Below are 22,201 nucleotides of genomic sequence, written 5' to 3' on the forward strand. Positions count from 1 at the left end.
ATGGAATGGTTCACAAATAAACATATCCAGGTGTTAGAATGGCCAAGTCAAAGTCCAGACCTGAATCCAATCGAGAATCTGTGGAAAGAACTGAAAACTGCTGTTCACAAATGCTCTCCATCCAACCTCACTGAGCTCGAGCTGTTTTGCAAGGAGGAATGGGCAAAAATTTCAGTCTCTCGATGTGCAAAACTGATAGAGACATACCCCAAGCGACTTACAGCTGTAATCGCAGCAAAAGGTGGCGCTACAAAGTATTAATTTAAGGGGGCTGAATAATTTTGCACGCCCAATTTTTCAGTTTTTTATTTGTTAAAAAAGTTTGAAATATCCAATAAATTTCGTCCCACTTGTTGTTGATTCTTCACAAAAAATTACAGTTTCATATCTTTATGTTTGAAGCCTGAAATGTGGCAAAAGGTCGCAAAGTTCAAGGGGGCCGAATACTTTCGCAAGGCACTGTATATAGTAAGTTAAATGATGTAATTGATATTAAATGACAAATATGACCTACATGTATATAATTGTTAGCCTCTAGATGTACCATATCATTACAAATATTTACCCTATACAGCTGTCCACACATGATCTACTGAATATTTCCATGTTAGTTTAAGATATTTTGAAACACATTTTAAAGAAGACTCCACTGGGTTGTCTAGTCTAATCTCTTACAATGTTCTTTTACTTGCATCCTTCCAGAAGTTGAGTAAAATCTCAGCAAATGTGTCATTTTCCTTGAAGCCATCATACGCCTAACTTAATTTTCAGCCAATCCAAAAAAAAAAAGCCAGTAAGGTGCAGCACTCTATAGCTATGATCTTGCAATAGATAAATCAAACCTTTCAGTATCAGCAATTATTTCTTTTCCTGGCAACAGTTGCTATGGAAACATTTCCCAGGAACTGATGTAGTCAGGGTTCCACCTCAGCTTTAAGGAAACCAGTAGATTTTAAATTCTAAAAAGGATTCTAAAAAGAAGTATTACAAAAAAATACACAGAACTACTGAACAGCACAGGCTCATTTTTTCATTCAATAATCTTGTGAACTGTCCAGACAGCTGCTTGTTATAAAGAGCATTGATTGGCATTTTAATGAAGTTCCCAAGCATGATACTCCTGGTACACAAGCAATGTGAAACTGGGGTTTATGTTCGTGTCATTTAGAGCTACAGACTTCTTCTGTTATGTTTTACGTGGTCTGTGTACTGCATTTAAATGTAAACGCCGCTGTTTGGCACTTTCTGGCAGTGGTGGTTACACTCACATTATACAGTTTACATACAAAAAGGGTTTCTCCTGGCATCTGCAGTATTGTGATGCTGACAGCGTAACCTCGTTTGCATACTCTTTGTCTGGTTCGTAAAATACTGCCAGGGCTTGTAAGCACCAAAGCCCATTGTTGGCTTGGTAAAAGAAAGCCTTAGCTGTAAGAAAGAGAAGGTTACACCTAAACTGACTCGGGCCCATAGTCATACAGATAGAGGGGTGGAGTGCTCTTACACACAGCACACCAAAGACAAGATACCAAAGCCAGAATCCCATGTGTTCTGTGGATATCGAAGATCCCGCAGCAGTTGTCATTGAAGAGGAAGAGATTAACTCCAGTGTCTCAGCTAAATGCTCTGCTTAACAAGCTTCATGTCCCCACAGGGCCTCGTCAGAAACCTGGTATCATTTTCTTTTGAGAGTTGGAAAATGGATAAATACGGGCTTGCATAAAACTGGGCCAACTTTTGCTGCAGCCTTAATGCACCCCTCTGTGTGTTATATTGAAATATACTGGGGTTATTATAAGCACAAGCATTTAAAACAAGAGTCAGTTTGACCGAGAGTGTCACTGAGTGCTCCGTGTTATTCAATAGAACACTCTTATTTCAAATAGTTCCACAGCAACCGCATGTTATAAAAGCTTCAAGTACCTCTGACCTCACAGCCACACACTTCAATGGGAACACACTGCTGGTGCCACCTTGTTTAACAGCATGCTAGAACAAGGTCAGTTTGTGTCACACCTACTCAGCTTTAAAGCCCAAGAAAAAAAGAGATTGTACGCAGGCTACATTATGACTTTCAGACAGAGTACGTTTCCCTGCCCCAGAACTAGAGCGATTGTACACCCTCACAGCTTTTTAATGTGTAGTCTTCATGTTTCGTTTGTTATGCACATCCCACAGCAAAATGAATGTGAGGACGGCTACAGCAAGATACCTGATTCACTTGAGTTTTGTTTTGTTTGGGCCGATTGGAAGAGATCGGACAAGGCACTGTTTAGTACATTAATTCAGTTTCTAGGGAGCTGTACGCCTCTAAATGCTACCCATGCATGACAGGGTATGTAAAATTAGCTTGCAACTTTAATGAATGTTCTTAATTGTTAACAGAGCGGATATTTGTTGTAGTTACAGCATGGTGACAGTGTATTCTGCACAGCTGTGCTTGCTGAGTTGCTCCTCATCTGTGAGTATGCCAACATCTCAATATGCTTTTGCTAGTTGATTATAGCTGACTGCAGTTCCTGGTTTAGGGGTTGAAATTCGACCTAGCTGTGATCATTATATACAGCCCCAGGGAATCCCTTGCGGGGATCACAATGACCAACCTCTTAGAGCAGTGGTTTTCAACCTGTGGTACGTGTGCCAGTACTGGTACGTGACAGGCTTGCAACTGGTACACACCGGCAGGTGTTCTTTATGACGATATGACTCCTCAACCACAATACTGATGAGAGGTAATTGTTGTGAACTTTCAAAGTTACTGTGTTGTTGATTGTGGTGAACTCCTTTTGTCAAATAATTAGATGATGCCGTCACATTTTCAGTGAGAAAACCGGTGATAACAGGGTAGGTCTCTGTTTTACAGCAGCTGTTTAAGATTGCACATGGTTACTGGTACACCTGGTGGTCTCTGCTGGAAACAGGTTGAAAACCACTGCCTTAGACTACAATCAGATTTAACAAAATTAACATCCATGATAATAAATCATTATTATCAAGCCTCTCTTCAAGTGCAATATTACATGGCTAAATCTGATGCATCGAGAACTTTAGGATACATTGTGGGGGGCATTTTTGAAATAAGCATTAGTGTATTGCAAACCCAGCTCAGGACTGACACTATATATTACACTCCCTGCACCAGAGATGAGGCCTGTATGAGATCATATTCCAGCATACACAGTATCTTTATACAGATGATCTATAGTTCTAGGATTTAAATAAGTGTAAATTAGTACCAGATTTGCAATTCTACATTAACTTGTTTTTTCTTTCCAACAGCAAATCCAGAAACAGTAATAATTTGGAGAATTTATTTGAAATGTCAAAGAAAGCACAAGAGGTAGGTAAGCCATTATAAACAGTAAAACTATATTCTGGATACATTTACTCCACAAAATTTAAAAAACCAACAACAGCTGGGAGTTACATTTTACATTGTGGTTAGAGCTCTGAACAGGGGCTCAGCATTGCTTGGGTTCAAGACAGGAGGGATGCTGTTGTTAAGGTACTTCAGTATAATTAAATAAATAGAGCTTACTGACTAAACTCCTCAAAATATGGTTATTGCATATAGAAACCAACATTATGTTTATAAAAAAGATTTATTTCAAATACGTGTGTCATTTTTGTACCATAGGATGCTGTCATTAATCTCAAATCTATACAAGACATTGCGAAGCAGCTGGGGTTTGAATGGACCATCATTGCTTATGAGCTGGGTCTCACCAGGGCAGAAGTGAGACAGTTCCATGCTGCTGCACATGAGAAGAAAGCCCAGGCTCAGAAGATGCTGGAATGCTGGTAGCGTGCTGCTGAATCACTCATTCTTTACCACTGGACACAAACACTGACAGCTCCCATTGTGTGTTTCTTTACTTAACCTTTGACATCAATCTCTTAGTTTCTGTAAAATGTTCCTGCAAAATGTAGGACCTTCTGGAAAAAGACTGTACACATATCATAATGAATAAGTGAAAGCATCTCAGTGAACATCATGACTGAAACAAAGATACAACAGAAGGGTTTGCAGTCGTACATAAAAACAAATTCTTGTTATATATATATATATATATATTTTATATATATATATATATATATATATATATATATATGTGTGTGTATATATATATATATATATATATATATATAACCTCACGTTATCTCAGTAAAGAGAACACAAGAGTACTTGTTTTGAATACTGAAATGTATTTTAAAATGGCTGCCAAACTGAAAAAAAAGAAAGTGTGGTCCATTTTAAATGCAGACTTAGAAGGCTTTTAATATTTAACATATCGTACACGCTGTACTTCATTTTGTGTTGGGTGTATATTCAGTTCTTTTAAACTACAGTATTCCCTTCACTTGCACCAGTATTAGTGAATGCTGTTTTTCTTTTTTTGTTGCTGATACAACGAGAACATGTGTGTAGCCTGCTGATAGCATGTGCCACGCCTTACTCCCTGGCAACCGCCTACTGGAAATAGTTTAGTTTCATTTTACTTTTCAACCCCCCACCCAGGTATGAGAGATCGTGGAACAAACTGAACAAAACCAAACTTCTGCAGGATGCTCTGGAGCGGGCCGGCCGAAAGGACCTGGCTGATAAACTGCAATGCCTGCACTGGGGCCACCAGAAACTCAGCAACAGAGTAGAGCTCCCCTCAGCATTCCTCTTCCTCATCACTGTGCACAAAACCATCAACACCAGGGAGGGGCTCAAGAAGATCAATGAGCTGAGCCGCAGGTACACTTAAGACCATCAGCACACCTACCCCAGCCATTTGTCCCAGTGTGTCAGCTGTCACAACATTCTGCAGTACTTACAATATATCTGCTACCGCTTTGCCTCAGATCAATGGATTAGACCCCTTTGTCTTTAATAAGAAGCGCACAGTTTCTAACAGTTATTGATGTTAACAAGTAAAAAAAAATAAAAAGTCAATGATTTAGCACTGGAGAAAATGTTTGAAAGTAGCAAAGCTAATAGGGTTTGGGTTTGAATCTGGCTTAAAGGCTACAAGCAAATTATGTTTTTTTTTGTTTTTTGTTTTTTTATCTAATAGAACCACTCACAAAAACACCACACAATTTACCGTAATTATACAGGTTGTATTGGAGAGAAAAAAACTGTTATTTTACTTAAACTGCTAAGGTTGTCCTTTCAGAGCAATATAAAGAAGGGCCTATTGGCAATGCGAGAAAGCACACAGTTCTGTGCTTCACTGATAAGGCATGACTTACTTAATTAGCTAATAACATAATTCATATACACAACAGATGCTTTTGAAAAATCAGGAAATGTAAATAATGTGCTAATAACACTGCATTGTTGAAATAATAAATAACGTGTTTAGTGTCCCTGTCCTTTTCTATGTAGGTTTGCACTAATAACAATACTGGTGCTGGTGGTGGCTGATTAGAGGGCACTCCTCGTGCCCCACCATGGTGTTGAAAGACACTGCAGTCTGAGGTGCCTCCTTTCCTTTGGGATTGCAAGTTAACCCAAAGTTCTGTTTAAACTCGGAACTTTGAAAGAGTTATTTTGGCGCCACCTGGTGGTTAAATATAAACATTACAATTGCACAATTAATAAATATAAGGTGTTAATACTGTACTTCTCTTAACCCTTTGTCGTTTTTTTCTGATATTGTTATACTGTAGTGTCAACTTAATTGTTGGTTAGCCAATAGCCATTAAATTCATTAAAGGGCTAAAGGGAAAGTTAGATCCAAGAGCTTATTTTTGTTGGACTTCAGTGCGACAGCTAAGCCTGTGTTTTCTGTTTAATGGCATGTGCTTTACATACATTCGCAGCCCACAAAAGCAGGGCCCGGTCGACTCTGGATCAAACCCAAACAAGCTGATTCCCATATCTGTAGAATTCAGCAGGTTACCAAAGCAACGATAGAACATGTGAGGCCAGAAACCAGCAGGAAAAACAAGCAAGACTCAGTGAACAATGGGCTAGCCACCGTATAGCCGTCTGTCTTGCACGCCTTTGCTAATTTAATTACACACAAGTGCAGAGCTGTAATCAGGAACAGTGGCTGCAGGACTACCTATAAAATGTGATTAAACGTGAGCTCTTTCTGTTGTTTCCCATTTAAGTAAATCAGGAACAACACCCTACTAACATATTTTAAACAAGCATTAAATAACCTGGGCATGTAACGGGCCCTACTCAAAAAAATGAAAGCAGCAAAGATGAAATATGGCATAAGTAACACCATGAACACACAGTGAAACCAACGTGTTAATCCAGGGAGAGCTTTCCATCTTTTTCAGTCCCGGTCGTCCCACCCTCCCTGTGGGCGGCACTGCCTATGGGCACTTTGATTGGGTGTCCCTGATATTATGCACATAATAAAATGAATATACTGTATCTGTTCATTTCAGGGTGTAAAGTCGTCCCTTGAAATACCCACAATGTTAATTATGTTTTGGACAAAATGCATTTGGAATGCTGCTCCTTTACTTTCTGGGTACACTGCACTAAATTCAAGAGTGCAAAAACGAAAACATCCAATCATGTGTACTTCTGTATAAATTGCCCATGCCATACATTCTCCATACAATTTGACTTCACTGTGGAAAATGCAGGCCTGGGTGTTTGGTGATTAATTGCACATAATTACATCTTTGAAGCCGGTTTCATGTGGGGGGGGGGGGGGAGATTGGGGGGGCACAGGTCAAGGAATACAACGTCTACTGCAGGATTACAGGATTACTATAATTCCCAGCTATGATCATTATTACACAAATCAGATCGTAAGATTGGGATAAGGACTGGGGGCTTGTCAACGACCAGCTGTAACAGGCATGCTGTAAAGCTGTTGCCAATGGTTTACTATATACAGTACAGCAAAAATACAACTGACGCAGAATTGTGCTTGTGAACAAACCAATAAAAATAGATTCAATATAAAGACACTTCCATCCTGGTCAAGGTTTTACTTGATTGTACGTACATACTGAACTTTTTTAGTTTAGTATATTCAAAGTGCTCACTTCACTGTGTTCTTTTTCAGTTTAGTATATTCAAAGTGCTCCTCTTACTGCATTCTTTTTTAGTTTAGTATATTCAAAGTGCTCACCTCACTGCATTCTTTTTTAGTTTAGTATATTCAAAGTGCTCACCTCACTGCATTCTTTTTTAGTTTAGTATATTCAAAGTGCTCCTCTCACTGCATTCTTTTTTAGTTTAGTATATTCAAAGTGCTCACCTCACTGCATTCTTTTTCTCTTTTGATATGTCACTTGTCAAATGACAAAGCTGTCAGCACCCTCCCCCTCAGACATTAAAATCAAGATGATGACTACCACCAACCTCATCAAAAGTAATGAAAAACAGAATGCAAGAAAATATCTACAGTACCTGAGAAATGACTCAACCGTTTTGATGACATTCAGTAAATCACTTGAATATCGTTCTAGTGGTTAGAGCAAGAAGAATTTCTTTTGTAAATCACACACAGGAGTGAACTATTTTCATACATTGTGTAAATGTGTACGGGTCGTATTTTGTAGTCTGATGCTCTTGTATAGAAAATACTTGCATCTACCTCCCTCTGGCCCACTAAAGAAATAACTGGGAGGAATCAGACATGTGTCATGAAAGGTTTATTAACTGAGAGCACAAAATGGCTTGTACTTTTTAGTCACAAAATTCTTGTAAGCCTTATCAAAATATTAGGGGCTTTTATCAAACTGCTGTGAGTTGTGGCAAAGTAACAATTTCAAAGCAAGTAGGCTATTCTGAAGCATTTCCTTCCATACAAAACTATAAAAAAAATCTCCCGTCCCCCTCCCCCTCCTCCCTGATGTAGATGTTGTTAAATATTAAAGGCTGATACACATTCCCCTTGGTTTAAGTCCATTACCATTACACCTACTCCTTCTGAGTCACACAAAGAGCTGTGTGAACAAAGCACCTGACACCTCTTTTCCATTTGGTATCTAAATCCAGTTGAACCAGGTGGCACTTGTCCATGTGCTGTTGTCTCTCAGCTAGTTTCATTCTTCCTGTTAGCAGCTAGGACCTCATGCTAAGCCGCACGAGTGTTCTGTACTGAATCAGGAAATATTTTGTCCGTCCCCCGTGCCAAAAAAAAAATAAACAAAAAGCAGTTAAGATGCCTCTCAGAGTGCATGCTACCACATTGAGGTCTGGGTGCTAATCAAGTCACATCTTTAAGCACTGGTAATGGCTGGTTTCAAGGTTTTAAAATCTCAAGAGCCAAGCAATAATAAAAATGAAACCCAATAAACAAATGTAAAAGTATGAAATACAAACCCCCCACTACATTACTTGTATTTGTAACTTACTGATGCACACCTGTCAAACAAATATTATATGAATCTAAATACAGTGTATATGGGGATGCTGAGAGTGCTACCAGTTTTCATCCTCTGAAAACGAGCTGGAGCTGCCCGACTCAGAGTCGGCGTCACTCAGTCCTTCAAAGTCCCAGTCCGCACTGGACCCGCTGCGATCATCATCCTCCTCTGTGACAAAGTTCTGCCCTGACTCCAGACGTGTGGGGTAAATGCGTGCTGTAAGACAGATGAACCCGTAAGAAAAGGCATAGTGCAGTAATCCAAGCATGGTCCCCATGTTAATCCACTGGTCGCTGGTGGGATCATACTCATGAATGGTGACCCTGTTTTTATTCCGGTGAGGGAGGGTGGTTGTGATGAGCATCAGCTTGTTGCCATGCCTGACGATCTGGTAGTTGCTGGTGTTGCCATCGACTGGAATGTCCCCAATCCGTCTCCATTCTCCCCGGGCAGGGCTGTACACTTTCATGACAGGGATGTCACAGATACAGAAAATCTGCTCCTGGAACACACAGGCTTCCTGAAACTCCGGCCGCTTCAGGGAGGCACAGTTGAGCCACTGGTTCCTTTCGGGCTCCAAGCAAAGCATCCTTTTGTTGCTGACAACATACAGGTGATCGTTCACTGTTACAATTTCAATTTTACCTAAGGAATGAGGCAGGGGAGCCACAAGCCTCCACTGATTCCTCTGAATATTATAACACTCCACCTCTTTTAACCTGGCACTCGTCAATGGATCGCGACCACCCAGGATGTAGATGTTCCCATTGAGGTACCCAATGTCCATATCCGTCCTGTCCAGCAGTCTTTGTTCCAGCTCTGTCCAGTTGTTTTGCACTGCATTATAAATCCAGAGATGCTTAGAATGCTGCGAGGCCAAATACAGGTCATTTTCAGGTGAAACACAAACAGCAAAGGTGTCAATGGCCAAGTTGGTCAAAGGGGAGACCATGGTAAAGATTTCTCCCGCATAGGGGTCGTAACATAGAAAAGGTTCCTTAGGCTGTCCAAAGAATATGATCATTTCTTTGGCACTCATCCCGATCCTCTTTGCAGGGTTTTCCGAACTTGCAGTGACCTCACTGCATGTGGCTCCAGTGACTCCCTCCAGGATTTCCAGGCACTGTTTCTTTATGAAGGGTTTAGACTTCAGCCCCTCTATGTACACCTTCTCTTTCTCAGTAAAGTGGTGCCATCGTATACACTTCAGCACCTCCAATGCGTTCCCCACCTTTTCTGTCAAGTTTGCCTCTATCCACTGTATGGCTACCGAGCACACTTTCCTCTCACTGTCCACATCCAGTGTATCCAACGCGAGGATTTCCTTCATTTGGCTCAAGCTCAGCTCACAAAGCTCCCTGCCTTTCTTACAGAAGTGCTGGAAGTTCCGGGCAATGAACGCCCGAGCCTTCTCCTTCAGATCATGATTGTCAAACGCGTCTGCAAACTTCAAGATCCCTGCACAGTTTGAAAGGTCAAGCCTCCTGGCCATGAAGTTGGAGCAAGCTTGCCTTACGTATTCCAGCTGGAGCATGTTAGCTGATGCATAGAGTCTCTGGACATTGCCCTCGCTGATCGTTACCTTGCCCGTGTAACAGTAATCAATGATTAGGGACATCGACTCTGCGTCCACGTCGTGAATAGTCACTTTCTTTTGCTTGCTTTCATACAGTCCGCCGGTAAACATGCTTTTGAAATAAGGGCTGGCTGCTGCCAGGACGTTCCGGTTGCAGGAAAACAGCTTCCCCATCCCGTTCGCGCTGACGCTGCTGCTGTTCCCCGGTAAGGCGTGCTGATACAGCTCCGAGGACTCCACTTCAATCGTCACGTCCACGAGCAGTTTACAATCATAGAAAAGCTTCAGTTCCCGGAGTAAACTGCGAGCGTGATTCGTGTCCTCTAACTCCTCCGGGCCAGTGAAATAACTGGAAACAGAGGCCATCTTTTGTATGTGTAAAAAAAACGCCGGTCTGTCTCGGCAGTGTTACTTAATCGCAATACGTATTACTGATGTACAGAGGGTTACAATCCAAGAATCCCTCCGGTGAACTACTGGCAAGCGTTTTTGATCACAAATAAAAAATTATATCTGGATCTGACGGTGATTGCGCTAGTGTTTGACCGTCAGGCGCATACTGTATTCCGACTGTAATGTAGCTACAATCCACTTTTGCACTTTAGACACGGTCTAATTTCTAATAGTTATTTCCCAAACGTTTATAAACATTCTCCTGTGTATCGTTAAAGTAACACATGTCTGTTTTCAAATGTAATTCCTTTTTTTTTTTTTTTTTAACTCATAATAAACCGACGTTTACGACATAGTCACCTGCCTCTCTCTGCAGTGCCAAAGCTCCACAATCACATTTATCACTCCGCACAGCGAGCGCGCGCACCCTAGCTTGTTGTTCTCCGCTCTGTACGGGTGCCCGATCTGGTCATACTGTCACATTGTGATTGGCTGTGCTGTTGAGTGATGCGCCATGGAGTTTGGTTGACGGAATTTGCCCCACGTGGTTTGTTGTGTCAAAAACACATCACGGAAAACTATAAAATACAGAAATACACATAACTACACACACATATGAATTTCACTGTAAACTATCAAAAAGCAGACGCCAACTGCAGTCCAGTTTGTTTACATTCCCCACAACTGGCAGTTGTAACTGTAAGGTCACACCGGTCTTCACGTATGGAATCTGTATGCGCCACTTACTCCGCATACCTCCAGCGCGACGGCTGCTGAGGATTTAAAACAGAATTGCCTTTTTTATAGATAACATTTTACATTACTTATTTAATAATAATAATAATAATAATAATAATAATAATAATAATAACAAGTCTACAATTTCCAGAGACAATACATTTACAGTCGGTAAAATCTTTCTTTATACCCGTATTTATTTAGCTCTTATATACTTTGCGTTCATGTCTGGAGTATCAAATTGTTGTTAAAAAAAATACAGGTAGCCTGGTACAATACTCTAAGAGAGAAGGATTAGTCCGCCACCAGGGGGCGTTTATTGTTCGATCAGTTTACGTAAAGCCTACTAAAACACCTATCATGCCGTACTATGAAGTTAAGACCCAAGGTAAGAATTTAAAACATCAACGTACAGTCAGTTGACAAAACAAGGTGTTTTTCTTTGTTTTTGTGTTAACGTTACACATCAAACAGTGCACATGGCCCAGATAAACCAATTCAGTCAAAGCACCACTTGACTGACAGGCTCGCAACCAATCCGTGCGCTCTGCTCTGTGATGGCGTATTATCGGAGATGTAAACTCACACGCCTATATTCAAGGGTGCGGTTATAAAACGTTTAAGAAAAACAGGGTGTTGCTTTTTTCTAAAATTATATAATGTACTTACTGAAATGATGGCTGAAATGATTGCCATTTTCAAGGCATTTATAAAAATGTATTTTTTAAAAACCTCCAAGAGCGTTCTATCATGTTATTACCACTGTTTTACACCTCCTGTAAAGCTTAACTCATTTAATAACAGATCATTTTTCAAACCCCAATGATAATTGCAGCCTTTAATTTCACTTTAAAAAAAAAGAGTTTCTTGATATTGTTTTATTGCGTATCTAATGTGTCTGGCTAATATCGAACCCTCTCACAGTAAACGAAACACAATCTACAATCTGAAAACAGCCACAAAAGATTTGAATTGAAAGATTCTTTACCTCATTTGACATATGACCATGCCCATGATGAAACGTAATATACTCTGGCCCATGGTCTTGTCCACTGGAGCTCGATAGCCTCCCCTATACGCGGGCTGGACTATGATGTAATGACTATTGACTGATGACAGCTCATGCCAGCGGGCAGGACAAGTGGCACTCTGGGCCACCTTCCGCCAGGACAAGGCACGCTGCAGGGTGAGGAGGACCAAACAAAGAAATGACATGAAGACGTAGACAAGAGGGCTATTTAAAGGAACAGTTTGATTACGTGTGTGATTTGAGGGTGGCTTCTCCTTTCAGAAACACAACATAGTTTCCAATAAAACGAAGTGTTGTTTGTCAACAGTTCTCTGTGAAACAAAAACCTGCAGCTATGCTCCGACTGTGCTGCCTAAACCTGGGCATGCACACACCATATTTACACAGGGGTAGCGTAAAACCAAAAACTGTCCAATTGCTATATGTCTGATATAACCACAAACCCAGATTAACAGTATGTTTTACTATTTATTGTAAATAGATAACTGCAGTTTAACCCATGATGACAGTGATGATAACTGTGAATACAGTAGTGAATATAATCACTGGAGGAAGTCCGAGCAGCATTATTACCGTGCATCCTCTTTATACAGCTATACCCTGGAGTCATAGTTACAAGACCATGCTATTTGTGTTCCTTCTTATAGCGAGTATGGACGTGCTAGTGGAATGGCATTGTAGGGCAAATGGGAGTCACTGCAATGCTGCATTATAACTGATCCCACATTATAAAGGGCTGCCTTCTAAAGGGGAACGTTGTATTTGCATTGTCTGGTTGTAGATACACTGGTACAGTAGTTGCCTGGTGGTGTCAATAGGCACCGACATTTGGATGTCACATTCCGTGGTAACTTTCTCAGTCTCTGCTGTTTTCTACCAGTTCAAGAAGAGCCTCCGTTTCTGCTGACTTCAGTAGCTCACTGATCAACTCCTCCAGCAGTTCTCCACCACTCAGAAACTCCTGCCAGAAACACAGACGCTGTTATTGTTATTAATATTAATATTATTATTTTCTTGCTGATTCTTATTCCCCATTTCCCAAACCCTCCTAATGTATTTTTGCTGGAAGTTGAGACAAAATCCCAAACTCAAAATTCTCCTTCAGCTCCTGCAAGGTGTTTCTTGTGCACAGGTCAGGTTTGCATCCCACTGCAATACACACGATTGGCTCTAAAGCTCATAGTAAAACATGGATAGAGCTAGAGAGTACATTTAAAACACGAGAGAACTGATTGGGGAGGTTTTGAAGGAACAGCAGTATTTGAAATGAAATATATATAGGGAGAGCCTGTCTGAGGAAATGCACTGGGTACTTTACCTTGATATCTCGAGTAACATATGAAATCCTGTGATCAGTCACTCTGTCCTGAGTGAAGTTATAGGTTCGAATTCTTTCTGACTGGGACCGTGTTCCTACCTATGCAGTGAAACAAAGACATTACACAGGGAGCTGTGGAGGACTTGGAGCTTTTCTAGAAATACACTGCAATGTATACACTCTCTCTAACAGCTCCCACATCCAGAGTTACAGTGGTAACTAACCTATAATACAATACACTAATAATCTGTTATATGTATTCTGACTGTTGTGGTACGCAACAAGATCGACGTCAAAACATCAGACATATCATGCATTAAAAGTTGATGCTAATTACTCCAGCATTAAGAAACTTTGCAAAAACACAACCCTTCTATAACTCATTTCAGTGTGGCAGTGCTCTGTATTGTTGAGTGTTTTTCCCCCCTAAACTGCTGTTTTCCGTTCTGAGTGGAGCTATCTTTCCTTGGCAGTAGTTGAGAGAGATGGTAACACGCACATTTTATTTCTACACGTCTGCAATGCCGTTGCGTATGCTGGTGAGCAAGCAGATATTGAGATCTGACTCCAGTTGAAGCACCTGAAGTTTCCGGGCACTTTGCCTCTGCTCCGTCTCTTTTTCTATGAGCTGTTGGTAAATTCTCGCTCTCAGCATCCTCATTGCAGTTTCCCTGTTTTGCAGCTGTGAGCGTTCCTGCTGACACTCAACTGTTATTCCTGTTAAATGAAAAGAAATACACAGCCACAACTAATAAAACATTGTATGTGTTAGACAAGGAGACAATGGACAGCTTCATCATTATGATCACATACCCTTGCTTTGAAATCAGTATAAAAAAAAAAAAAGATTATACATATATATATATATATATATATATATATATATATATATATATATATATATATATATATATGTATCTGCTATAGACCTGCACTGTGTAGGTTTTATTACTCTGGTAGAGTATACCCACTGATGATTCAGTTTAAGCACAACTTAGGAGTGGGTGCTCCTTTACTAAAATGTGACATATCAATACAGACATACAGCACGTTACAAAAGGCTTAGTTCTGTCTAGTAGAGAAAATGCACTTTCAAGAAAACTTGCCTGTGGGAATATGAACCAGTCGAACAGCGCTGTCTGTTGTGTTAACGCTTTGTCCACCTGCTCCCTTCGATCTGAACGTATCAATCCTCAAATCCTTGGGCTCTATAATAACATCTACCTGAGAGAGAGAGAGAGAGAGAGAGAGAGAGAGAGAGAGGGGGATGAACAGACTGTCATCGTGGTACTGCAGACTGAAAATGATGCAAGTATATTGATTTTCTACAGGGAAGTAATGAAACATGCCACTTCCTTGTGCACCTTGCTAAGAATAGAGCAAGTTGCTGAAACATTTCCACCAAAAGATGTGCAAATAGCAACTTGTGAAACAAACATTTTGACCCAACAGTACTGCACTAGCGTTTCTTACTGAGACTGTATTTAAAAATGCGAAGAGAGGAAGGGATACAAATTAGAGACAGAATGTACGAAATTAGGAATGTTACTAATATCTTGATCATTCCATACCATGAACTGGGAAGTCACTGAATTAGGTATTAAACATTACTTCACCTCATCTGGCTGTGGCAATACAATAACCATCATAGTCCCAGTGTGAATACGCTGCATTCTGGATGAGAGGCCGACCTCAGGAATCCTCTGGACTCTGTGCATTCCTCCTTCATATTTGAAATGCCTGTAAACACTTTCACCCGCAATGCGGGCAGCTGCATGATGCAACCCCCCTGGATCATTGGAAAAAAAAAACACAAGAAAAACAAGATGATATTGTTGAATACTGCTGTTTCAGAATTCAAGAGGGACAAGCTTTTAATAGTTTGCTGAATGCCGAACGCTAACTCTGGACTCACATACCATACTCAGCAGGAGTATAGTTGAGAACTTCAAAAGCCCATTGCTTGTAGCTTGCAAAATTCTGATACATTTCAAAGATTTCTCTTGTAAACTGCTGGCATATGTCACCTGAAAAAAAAAAAATCCGATATACAGCTATGGTCAAAAGCTTTGCATCACCCTATAGAATTAACACATTTTGCTTCATAAAGTCAAATGAAATCTGTTAAATAATGTTACGTTAACATATTGAATTACATACCGCTTTGTAGTTTTCCATATACCGGTACTTAACATGTTTGTAGTTTCTTTGATTACATGATGTTAAATAAAATATCTAAATTATTCAACCAGTTGCACTGTAGTTTCACAGCAGCACCTCCCTGTCTACTAGTCAGCAAAATCAAGCAAACAAGTGTCGGCTGTCTCTCTGGACCTGCGTGGTTCACACTAACCTCCTGTTGTTCTCCCAGCAGCCACCTCCACAATAACATCGCTAGCATCATGCTTGTCACTAGGCACCAGACTCTGAAGCAGCTAAGCAGAAAAAAGCAGATTAATAAAAGTGCAGAGTTCAGTGCTGCTGGCTGTCACTTTGTCTTTCAAAACTCTGTATTGTACACTGCATTCATTTAAGAACCACATCCAGCTACAGGGTTACATTACAACAGTGCAAACATTGACAGGAGGAATATCCAAATCTTACTGGTACGATAATGCACCTTCAATTTCATAAGATTATGCAAAAAAAGTGGTACTAGGTTGTACAGCAGGTTAATGGATTAGTCCATAACCTCTGGAGACTTTGATTTGAATCTGGCTAAGGCCCTGGTCCCAGAGAGCAGACTGTGGGTCAATGGAGGGAAACTCACAGTGCCACAGCATGCGATATCCTGGGACATGACATCAGTTTCCAGTGCTGCCAATCCAGAGTCGTTGCTGTCCTAATTCTGCCTTGTCATTACTACTGTCTGCTATATAGCTGCACTACTAAAAAAACAATTTTTGAAAAAAAATAAACACTAGAAAAATGTATGATGCACTGTTTCTCAGTCACACTGTGAATATATAGTATAAATAAAACAAAACCTTTTTTTCTTTTTTTTTTGGACAGTGTTTTTTGCTGAGCCTTACTTTTATTTGCAGTGTTTCAATGAGTTTTCTGATGCCCTTCTGTTCTTCTTTAGCAAGCTCCAACATCTGTGTGTCTTCTCCTGCCTCTGCACCTGTATTTCAATCATTTTAACACACAAAACACAAAGCTAGATTCACGATATTAATGTTGTTTTACTCCTTGTGGTCTCACAGTACATTTTCAATACAAAACACAAATTCAACAGGTTTCACATTGTTGAAATTCTGTTGTGTAATGTCCAGCTTGACATAGGGACCTAACAGTACTCCAGAAACAGTGTTTATGGCTGTATCTCAGAAGATTTGGGGGTTTAAGGGGTTTTATTTCTTTATTTTTATTTTAGTAAATTAATTGACTTTGTTAAGACATTGTTGAACAGTTCCAGCACTCTACATTTTTGCAAGGCTGTCAGTACTTTACTCTTGGGTCTGCAGTCAGTGGCTTACTGATAAAAGGGGCTACCTTAATTATGAGGGTGACTTTGCATTGCTGGCAATAGGAGCCACACTGAGACTATAAAACAAAACCGACCTAATAATGAGGTAACTGAAAAAAAAACCAACTGCAATACTTGCTTTCAATAATAGCCTGCACATCCTTCATGTCTTTCACCGCACGCTGAGATTGCTGAAATACTGTTGCCATGGGTGACAGTTCGATCTGCCTTCTGCTCATGGTCCTGCGTTCACTTTCAGTGAGCGCTGTGTTATTCAGTCTCTGGGTAACCTGTCGGTATTCTTCAATCATCTTCTCTAAATATCTTTGAACAGATTCTTGCTGTAACAATTCCTTGGAGAAATGCTGGCAGTGTCTTCTTGTCAGCTGTTGTGTATATAAACCAGCAGGTCCACATGGAGTCCGTCGCCAGGTCCATTGCTGATAATAACGATGCGTTAGTGCGCACTGTCTGGACCCGTGTGCAGCACCTGCCATTGCCAGAAGAAAGCGCTGTTTGCTGAGTTGACTTCCGATGAAACAGATGCGGTTCTTCATCTTGGCCTGTTTATTTTCACCCACCTGAAAAATAAAACAATACTATATTTTAATACTTAGGATTCCATACATGGATTCAATAAAACACAACCAGAGCACAATATGTTGTTTCAAATTACATTTTTTAACAAATCTAAGATTTGCTTTCATATTTAAAAATAGCCAGGGGATTTCAGAATTAATTTCTCTTATTTCTCTGATTACAAGTTTGTAATAAAAATATATATAATAAAATTATATATATATAATTTTAGGCAAGCTGCAAAAAATGGGGCGTATTTGTAAAACACCTTAAAAGCCGAACTGGTATATGCTTTTTCATGTGAAATAGGAGCATATTATACAGACTTCAACAGTCAAAACGGTTGTCAAATCAGTTTCTGTTTATAGTTCTTCTGTTGATCACAATGGAGGTGTTGCTAAAAAAAAAAAAAAAAAACAATCACACAATTCTGAAGCGTTTAAAAGACGCTTAAATCGAGTCCCTCGTTACTGAGCTGTTTATTAAGTCTAATGGAATACACAATTTATCCATCTAACACAACAACACACACTCACCCCAAATAAATACAAATAACTTTACTCAAACGCACCAACAATGGTCATGATCAAAAAGACCTGCTTGGGTCACTAATCTTAAATCGCAAATCAATGTAATTCAGATAAAGCTAAAATAACTAACATTATACCGTTTTAAACGTTCCCATTTAACTCAGTTTAGTTTACTGTGCCTCCCGGAAACATGGCAAATCGTGTTTCTTGTCCCGAACTAATGACGTCATAGCAGCCACTCGTGAAATGCATTATGGGATTTGTAGTTTTTTTTTACTTGTTTTTATTATTATTATAAATAATAATGGGGTTTATAGATCAGTGGGCGAGACAGACATTAACGCGTAGGGTACATAAGTGTCCCACAAATAAAAATGGTCAGTTTCCTCGTGTTAAGTCTCTCTCAATTGCATTTTAAGATGAAACCGTTTGAATAGCTGCTCAATTCCTTGTGTACCTAAAGGGGTAATACAAAAAAGGGCGCTCATAACATGAATTGCTGTACGTTTCATGGTTTTACTCTAATATTTAATATATGTATGTTTATTAGCAAGCTTAGTCACCAAATATACTTGAACGTTTACTTAGTAAGAAAGTAAACTGATCAGGCAATGATCAGCAGCCTTATTTTATGTCAAACTGTGTCAGACGAAACTGCAAGTTAAAAAATTAAATACATCTTTACACCCAAAAATACAATGTGTAAATCAGAATGTTAATCCTTTAGGTTGCCTCTTGTAAAGTATCATATCTTTATTTCTGTGCAGTATTTAATGTAACTGTAATGTTGCTTTCCACTGTTTTTAATTTATAGGGGGGCAGGGGGCAGAATCGTGTTTGATTTTATATTACAACGTGATTCCTGAGTGACTAAAAAGGATGCGAGATTATACAATATTCGTGGCCTGCGAACATAAGCATATTTTCTTGGATTTTACCTTGCCCTTTAAATGCTTGCTTGCTATTTTCTCCATAACTACAACACACAAACTGCATAGAAACAACATGATTGCGCACGCTCACTATTGCCCCGTCGGCTGCCATCTTGGTGAGCGGAGACAAACGTTTTAGAAGTTAGATGTACACAAAAAAAAGTATGGAGGCAAATGAATTATATTAGTGTTATCTATAAGGACGGAAAGTCAACAGTGTACTCGTTTTTAGCATTTGCGAGGTGGTCATTTATTGTACCATGTCGTCAGTCCCTCTATCGCACAAAGAAAGTAACCTCTTTAAGAGAATGGTAAATTTACAAGCAGGACTCTGAGCAATAATCTACAGACTGACACAATAAAACGAGCTTGTGTATATGTTTCACACATGTCTTGATGTACCGTACGATCTGGTTCAAGAACCAAAAAAAGTTACTTGGTGAAATGCATCCGGATTTATTTTTTCTGTCAGTTTTACTGAACAAAATCTTAAATTGCATACAATAACATTGTGGGTGGCTGTCATCAAAATCAGTACCCGAAATGACAACCTATATCAGAGGCGTCACAAGTAATTAGCTTTCTTCTAAATAAAATCGTGCTTGAAACTAAAATATTACATTCTTTTATAAAACTTTAACTTGAAGCAGGAAAAAAAACACCTACCTGACAGGACATAAAGTGGGTTTCCTTCATGTCTATTATTATTGTTGTTTAAAATACCATTTTGCAGCTAACAGGTTGTGTTGTTTTTTGTTTTTTGGAAGAAAGAAATACCAGGATGTTAATTCTGCCTGGCAAGTTGAAATCCCAGATTCAAAAGCTCTTAGTGGGGGGGTCGCTGTGGCACAGTGAGGAGGGCCAACCCCAGCTCAATGCCCTCCCTAACCTGAAAAGAGCAAAGGCCAGGCGTGCATGAAGCCTGCCCTGAAGGGACAGTTGTCTTACAGGGTGAAGGAGCTGTTAAGTCTCCATGCTCATCTAATCCAACGGTGCCAGTTATGAAATGGTTGAGGTTGTGACCTCAGGCAGTTTTGAACCCACACTTGACGATGGCAGTGGAAGTGCGTCATCCTTTTATTCCTTAACTATTCATGTGTTTAGGTTGGCACATCTACGGACTTCTCCTGAGATCTGATAAAAAGTACGTTGAGGCCATTAAATGTTATCGCAATGCTCTGAAACTGGATAAAGACAACCTGCAGATCTTGAGGGATCTGTCACTGCTGCAGATACAAATGAGAGACCTGGAGGGATACAGAGTAAGCCATGACCTAGTAAAATCTGGAAAACAAAAAAATTCAACAGCAAAATAAAAAGTTGTGGGACTTGTGAGAATGTTAAGGTTTTTATTTTTATATAAACCTTGTTTGTGTACCCTTTAAGTTCCACATTTAACATGTATATTTGTTCTGTATTAATATTATTTATACATTTTAATATATTAAATGCATTTCAGGGAAAGAAAATTGTCATTTTTATATGGATATTTGTGTAAGTGTTTATTCAAAATAAGTAATTTAGAGCTATATTTGTGATGAGCATAACTGCCGCTGAGGCCGTAAGTCCAACTCAGAGGGTGAGGCACAAGGAGGTGAGCCAGTGGCTTAGCTGGGGTCTCCTGTCCCTGGCTTTGATTACACTGTCTGTGAACAAAGCATGGTGAAAGGAACCTTCACTATTTTACAGTTTCTTCTTAGCTGCCTGGTATGTGTCCTGTGTGCAGTGAGGTAGGTAATCATTGCTAATTATTTAATCAGCTCTAGTGGGATCTAGGGGAAGAAGGGGGTTCTGTCTCTGAAGGCTGCAGTGATCACACCTCCTGATGTGGCAGGTTGTTTAACTTAACTGTGTAGTCATTTCAAATAGATATTACCCTTCATTATCTCCACTTTCTTCTGGACTACCCTGCCCAACGTTTCATTTCTAGTAAGTTTAACTATAAAAAAAAATAACCCTGAAGGTACAAAACTGCACATGCTTTTAAAGGAAAGCTGGGCTAAACAGAAATCTTCCAAGTAATACACGTTGCATAGGATTGAATTCACTCCTTCTGTAGTGAAAAAAATAAAGATCGGTTTGTCAAAATTCACGATAAAACGCCATCAAAGCTGTTGTATTTTATTTATTTTTTATGAATTTTAGTGCTTGGTAAAGGTGAAGAATTATCAGCACTGGAGATTGAAGGTTTCTATTAACCGGCCAGGTACAGCACAGCAGCCAGGCACAGTCACTCCCCCACCTCCTCGGCTCCAGCTACTGTATGTGCCTCAACAGGGAGCACCTGTAATTCAGTCTCCATGCTTATTCACTGAGGCCTCTGATTAGGCCTGTGTGGTGTTTAGCAGTTCAGTTTTGGTGAGGTTCTGGGCTTGTGCTTTCAGGAAGGTGTGTCTGCAGTGGATAACCTCAATGAGATGCAATGTATGTGGTTCCAAACATTTTTTAGTTAAGTGCAAATTAACACCTGGAATAGGTGAAACTGCTAAGCAATAGGAGTTTTATTTCCTTCAATGCATGGTGAACTTTGATAAGGATAGTTCTCTGGAGTTGAAAGAGGATACCTGTGACAGAGATCGAATGATTCTTGGTGTTAGATCTCCCTCTCGACCTGTGAGGGCACGGTGCAAGAGGAACAGAGTACCCTTAATTAAATGGCACGACAATTTATTCCGTAGGGTAGGTGGAAGTCTGTCATTTAGGAGAGGAACGGAGCTACGGTATCCAAACTCAATGACCCCGACGGTAAACGGTGTGGCATCCGAGGATTGGAGGAGCGGATGCGCTCGTTAACTTAGGGGTCATGAGCGAGGATATAAATAGGGGGGTAGCGTACGTGATCGGTTCCTTTTTTGTATATGGTTAGGAACAACCTAGAAAAGGAGACTGTATATTGAATACCATGAGTGTTATTTGTGAGTCTGTGTGTTAACACTGTTTGTCTTGGGTTTGTTGTATTCAAAGAATACTAACCCACACGATCCGGAGCTGCAGCCGCAGGCCCGCGTAAAAACCGGACATCACTGCTCACCTTTTCCACTACAGGAACCGTCTTTGCACCACTAACGAAATCACGCACTGTCTGTGTATATGTGTTTTGTGTCGGTGAAAGAACTGGACTTTGGGTTACGGGTCAAACCCGCTGGATTATAAACAGAAGTGTTACACGCCGCTGTACCACTTCTAACATTATTGTTTACAGGTTTTGCCTTGAGGCTCTGGACATTTAATAATTTAAATAAACACCCTTGCACCTGTACAACATTGTCTGTGTGATTAATCCGCTCTGCACTGCACTC

General features: G+C 40.0%; 2 protein-coding genes across 7 annotated transcripts; both read right to left on the reverse strand.

The window, feature by feature from the left end:
* Positions 1–7,607: 7,607 nt before the first annotated feature.
* Positions 7,608–10,460, reverse strand: LOC131737941 (kelch repeat and BTB domain-containing protein 7-like). Its single transcript, XM_059030291.1, has one exon. The coding sequence runs from the start codon at positions 10,277–10,279 to the stop codon at positions 8,393–8,395; it is 1,887 nt and encodes a 628-aa protein (XP_058886274.1). The 5' UTR covers positions 10,280–10,460; the 3' UTR covers positions 7,608–8,392.
* Positions 10,461–10,597: 137 nt separating this feature from the next.
* On the reverse strand, positions 10,598–19,645 carry LOC117406388 (peptide chain release factor 1, mitochondrial-like). Of its 6 annotated transcripts, XM_059030292.1 has the most exons (11): positions 18,108–18,161; positions 17,709–17,837; positions 17,001–17,442; positions 16,425–16,516; positions 15,746–15,827; positions 15,312–15,419; positions 15,009–15,181; positions 14,499–14,616; positions 13,973–14,109; positions 13,393–13,491; positions 10,598–13,035 (listed from the first exon to the last, which is right to left on the reverse strand). In XM_059030292.1, exons 3-11 carry the CDS (start codon positions 17,416–17,418, stop codon positions 12,931–12,933), a joined length of 1,332 nt encoding a protein of 443 aa, XP_058886275.1. In that variant the 5' UTR covers positions 17,419–17,442; positions 17,709–17,837; positions 18,108–18,161; the 3' UTR covers positions 10,598–12,930. The 6 variants fall into 6 exon arrangements, 5 of the variants coding, with proteins under 5 accessions (XP_058886275.1, XP_033866296.3, XP_033866297.3 ...); XM_034010405.3 differs by lacking the exons at positions 17,709–17,837; positions 18,108–18,161 and adding an exon at positions 19,569–19,645; XM_034010406.3 differs by lacking the exon at positions 17,709–17,837 and having other exon boundaries at positions 18,108–18,190.
* Positions 19,646–22,201: the final 2,556 nt, after the last annotated feature.

The sequence above is a fragment of the Acipenser ruthenus genome, chromosome 9 (assembly GCF_902713425.1).
Source record: "Acipenser ruthenus chromosome 9, fAciRut3.2 maternal haplotype, whole genome shotgun sequence".
In the NCBI taxonomy this organism is placed as follows: Eukaryota; Metazoa; Chordata; class Actinopteri; order Acipenseriformes; family Acipenseridae; genus Acipenser; species Acipenser ruthenus.

Coding starts and splice junctions, on each gene's coding strand:
- LOC117406388 (XM_034010405.3), bottom strand. CDS start 19,598: ATGAAGGAAACCCACTTTATGTCCTGTCAG. Junction 16,517..17,000: donor TGTGCAGGCTATTATTGAAA/GCAAGTATTGCA, acceptor ATTGAAATACAG/GTGCAGAGGCAGGAGAAGAC. Junction 15,420..15,745: donor TGCTGGGAGAACAACAGGAG/GTTAGTGTGAAC, acceptor TTTTTTTTTCAG/GTGACATATGCCAGCAGTTT.
- LOC131737941 (XM_059030291.1), bottom strand. CDS start 10,279: ATGGCCTCTGTTTCCAGTTATTTCACTGGCCCGGAGGAGTTAGAGGAC.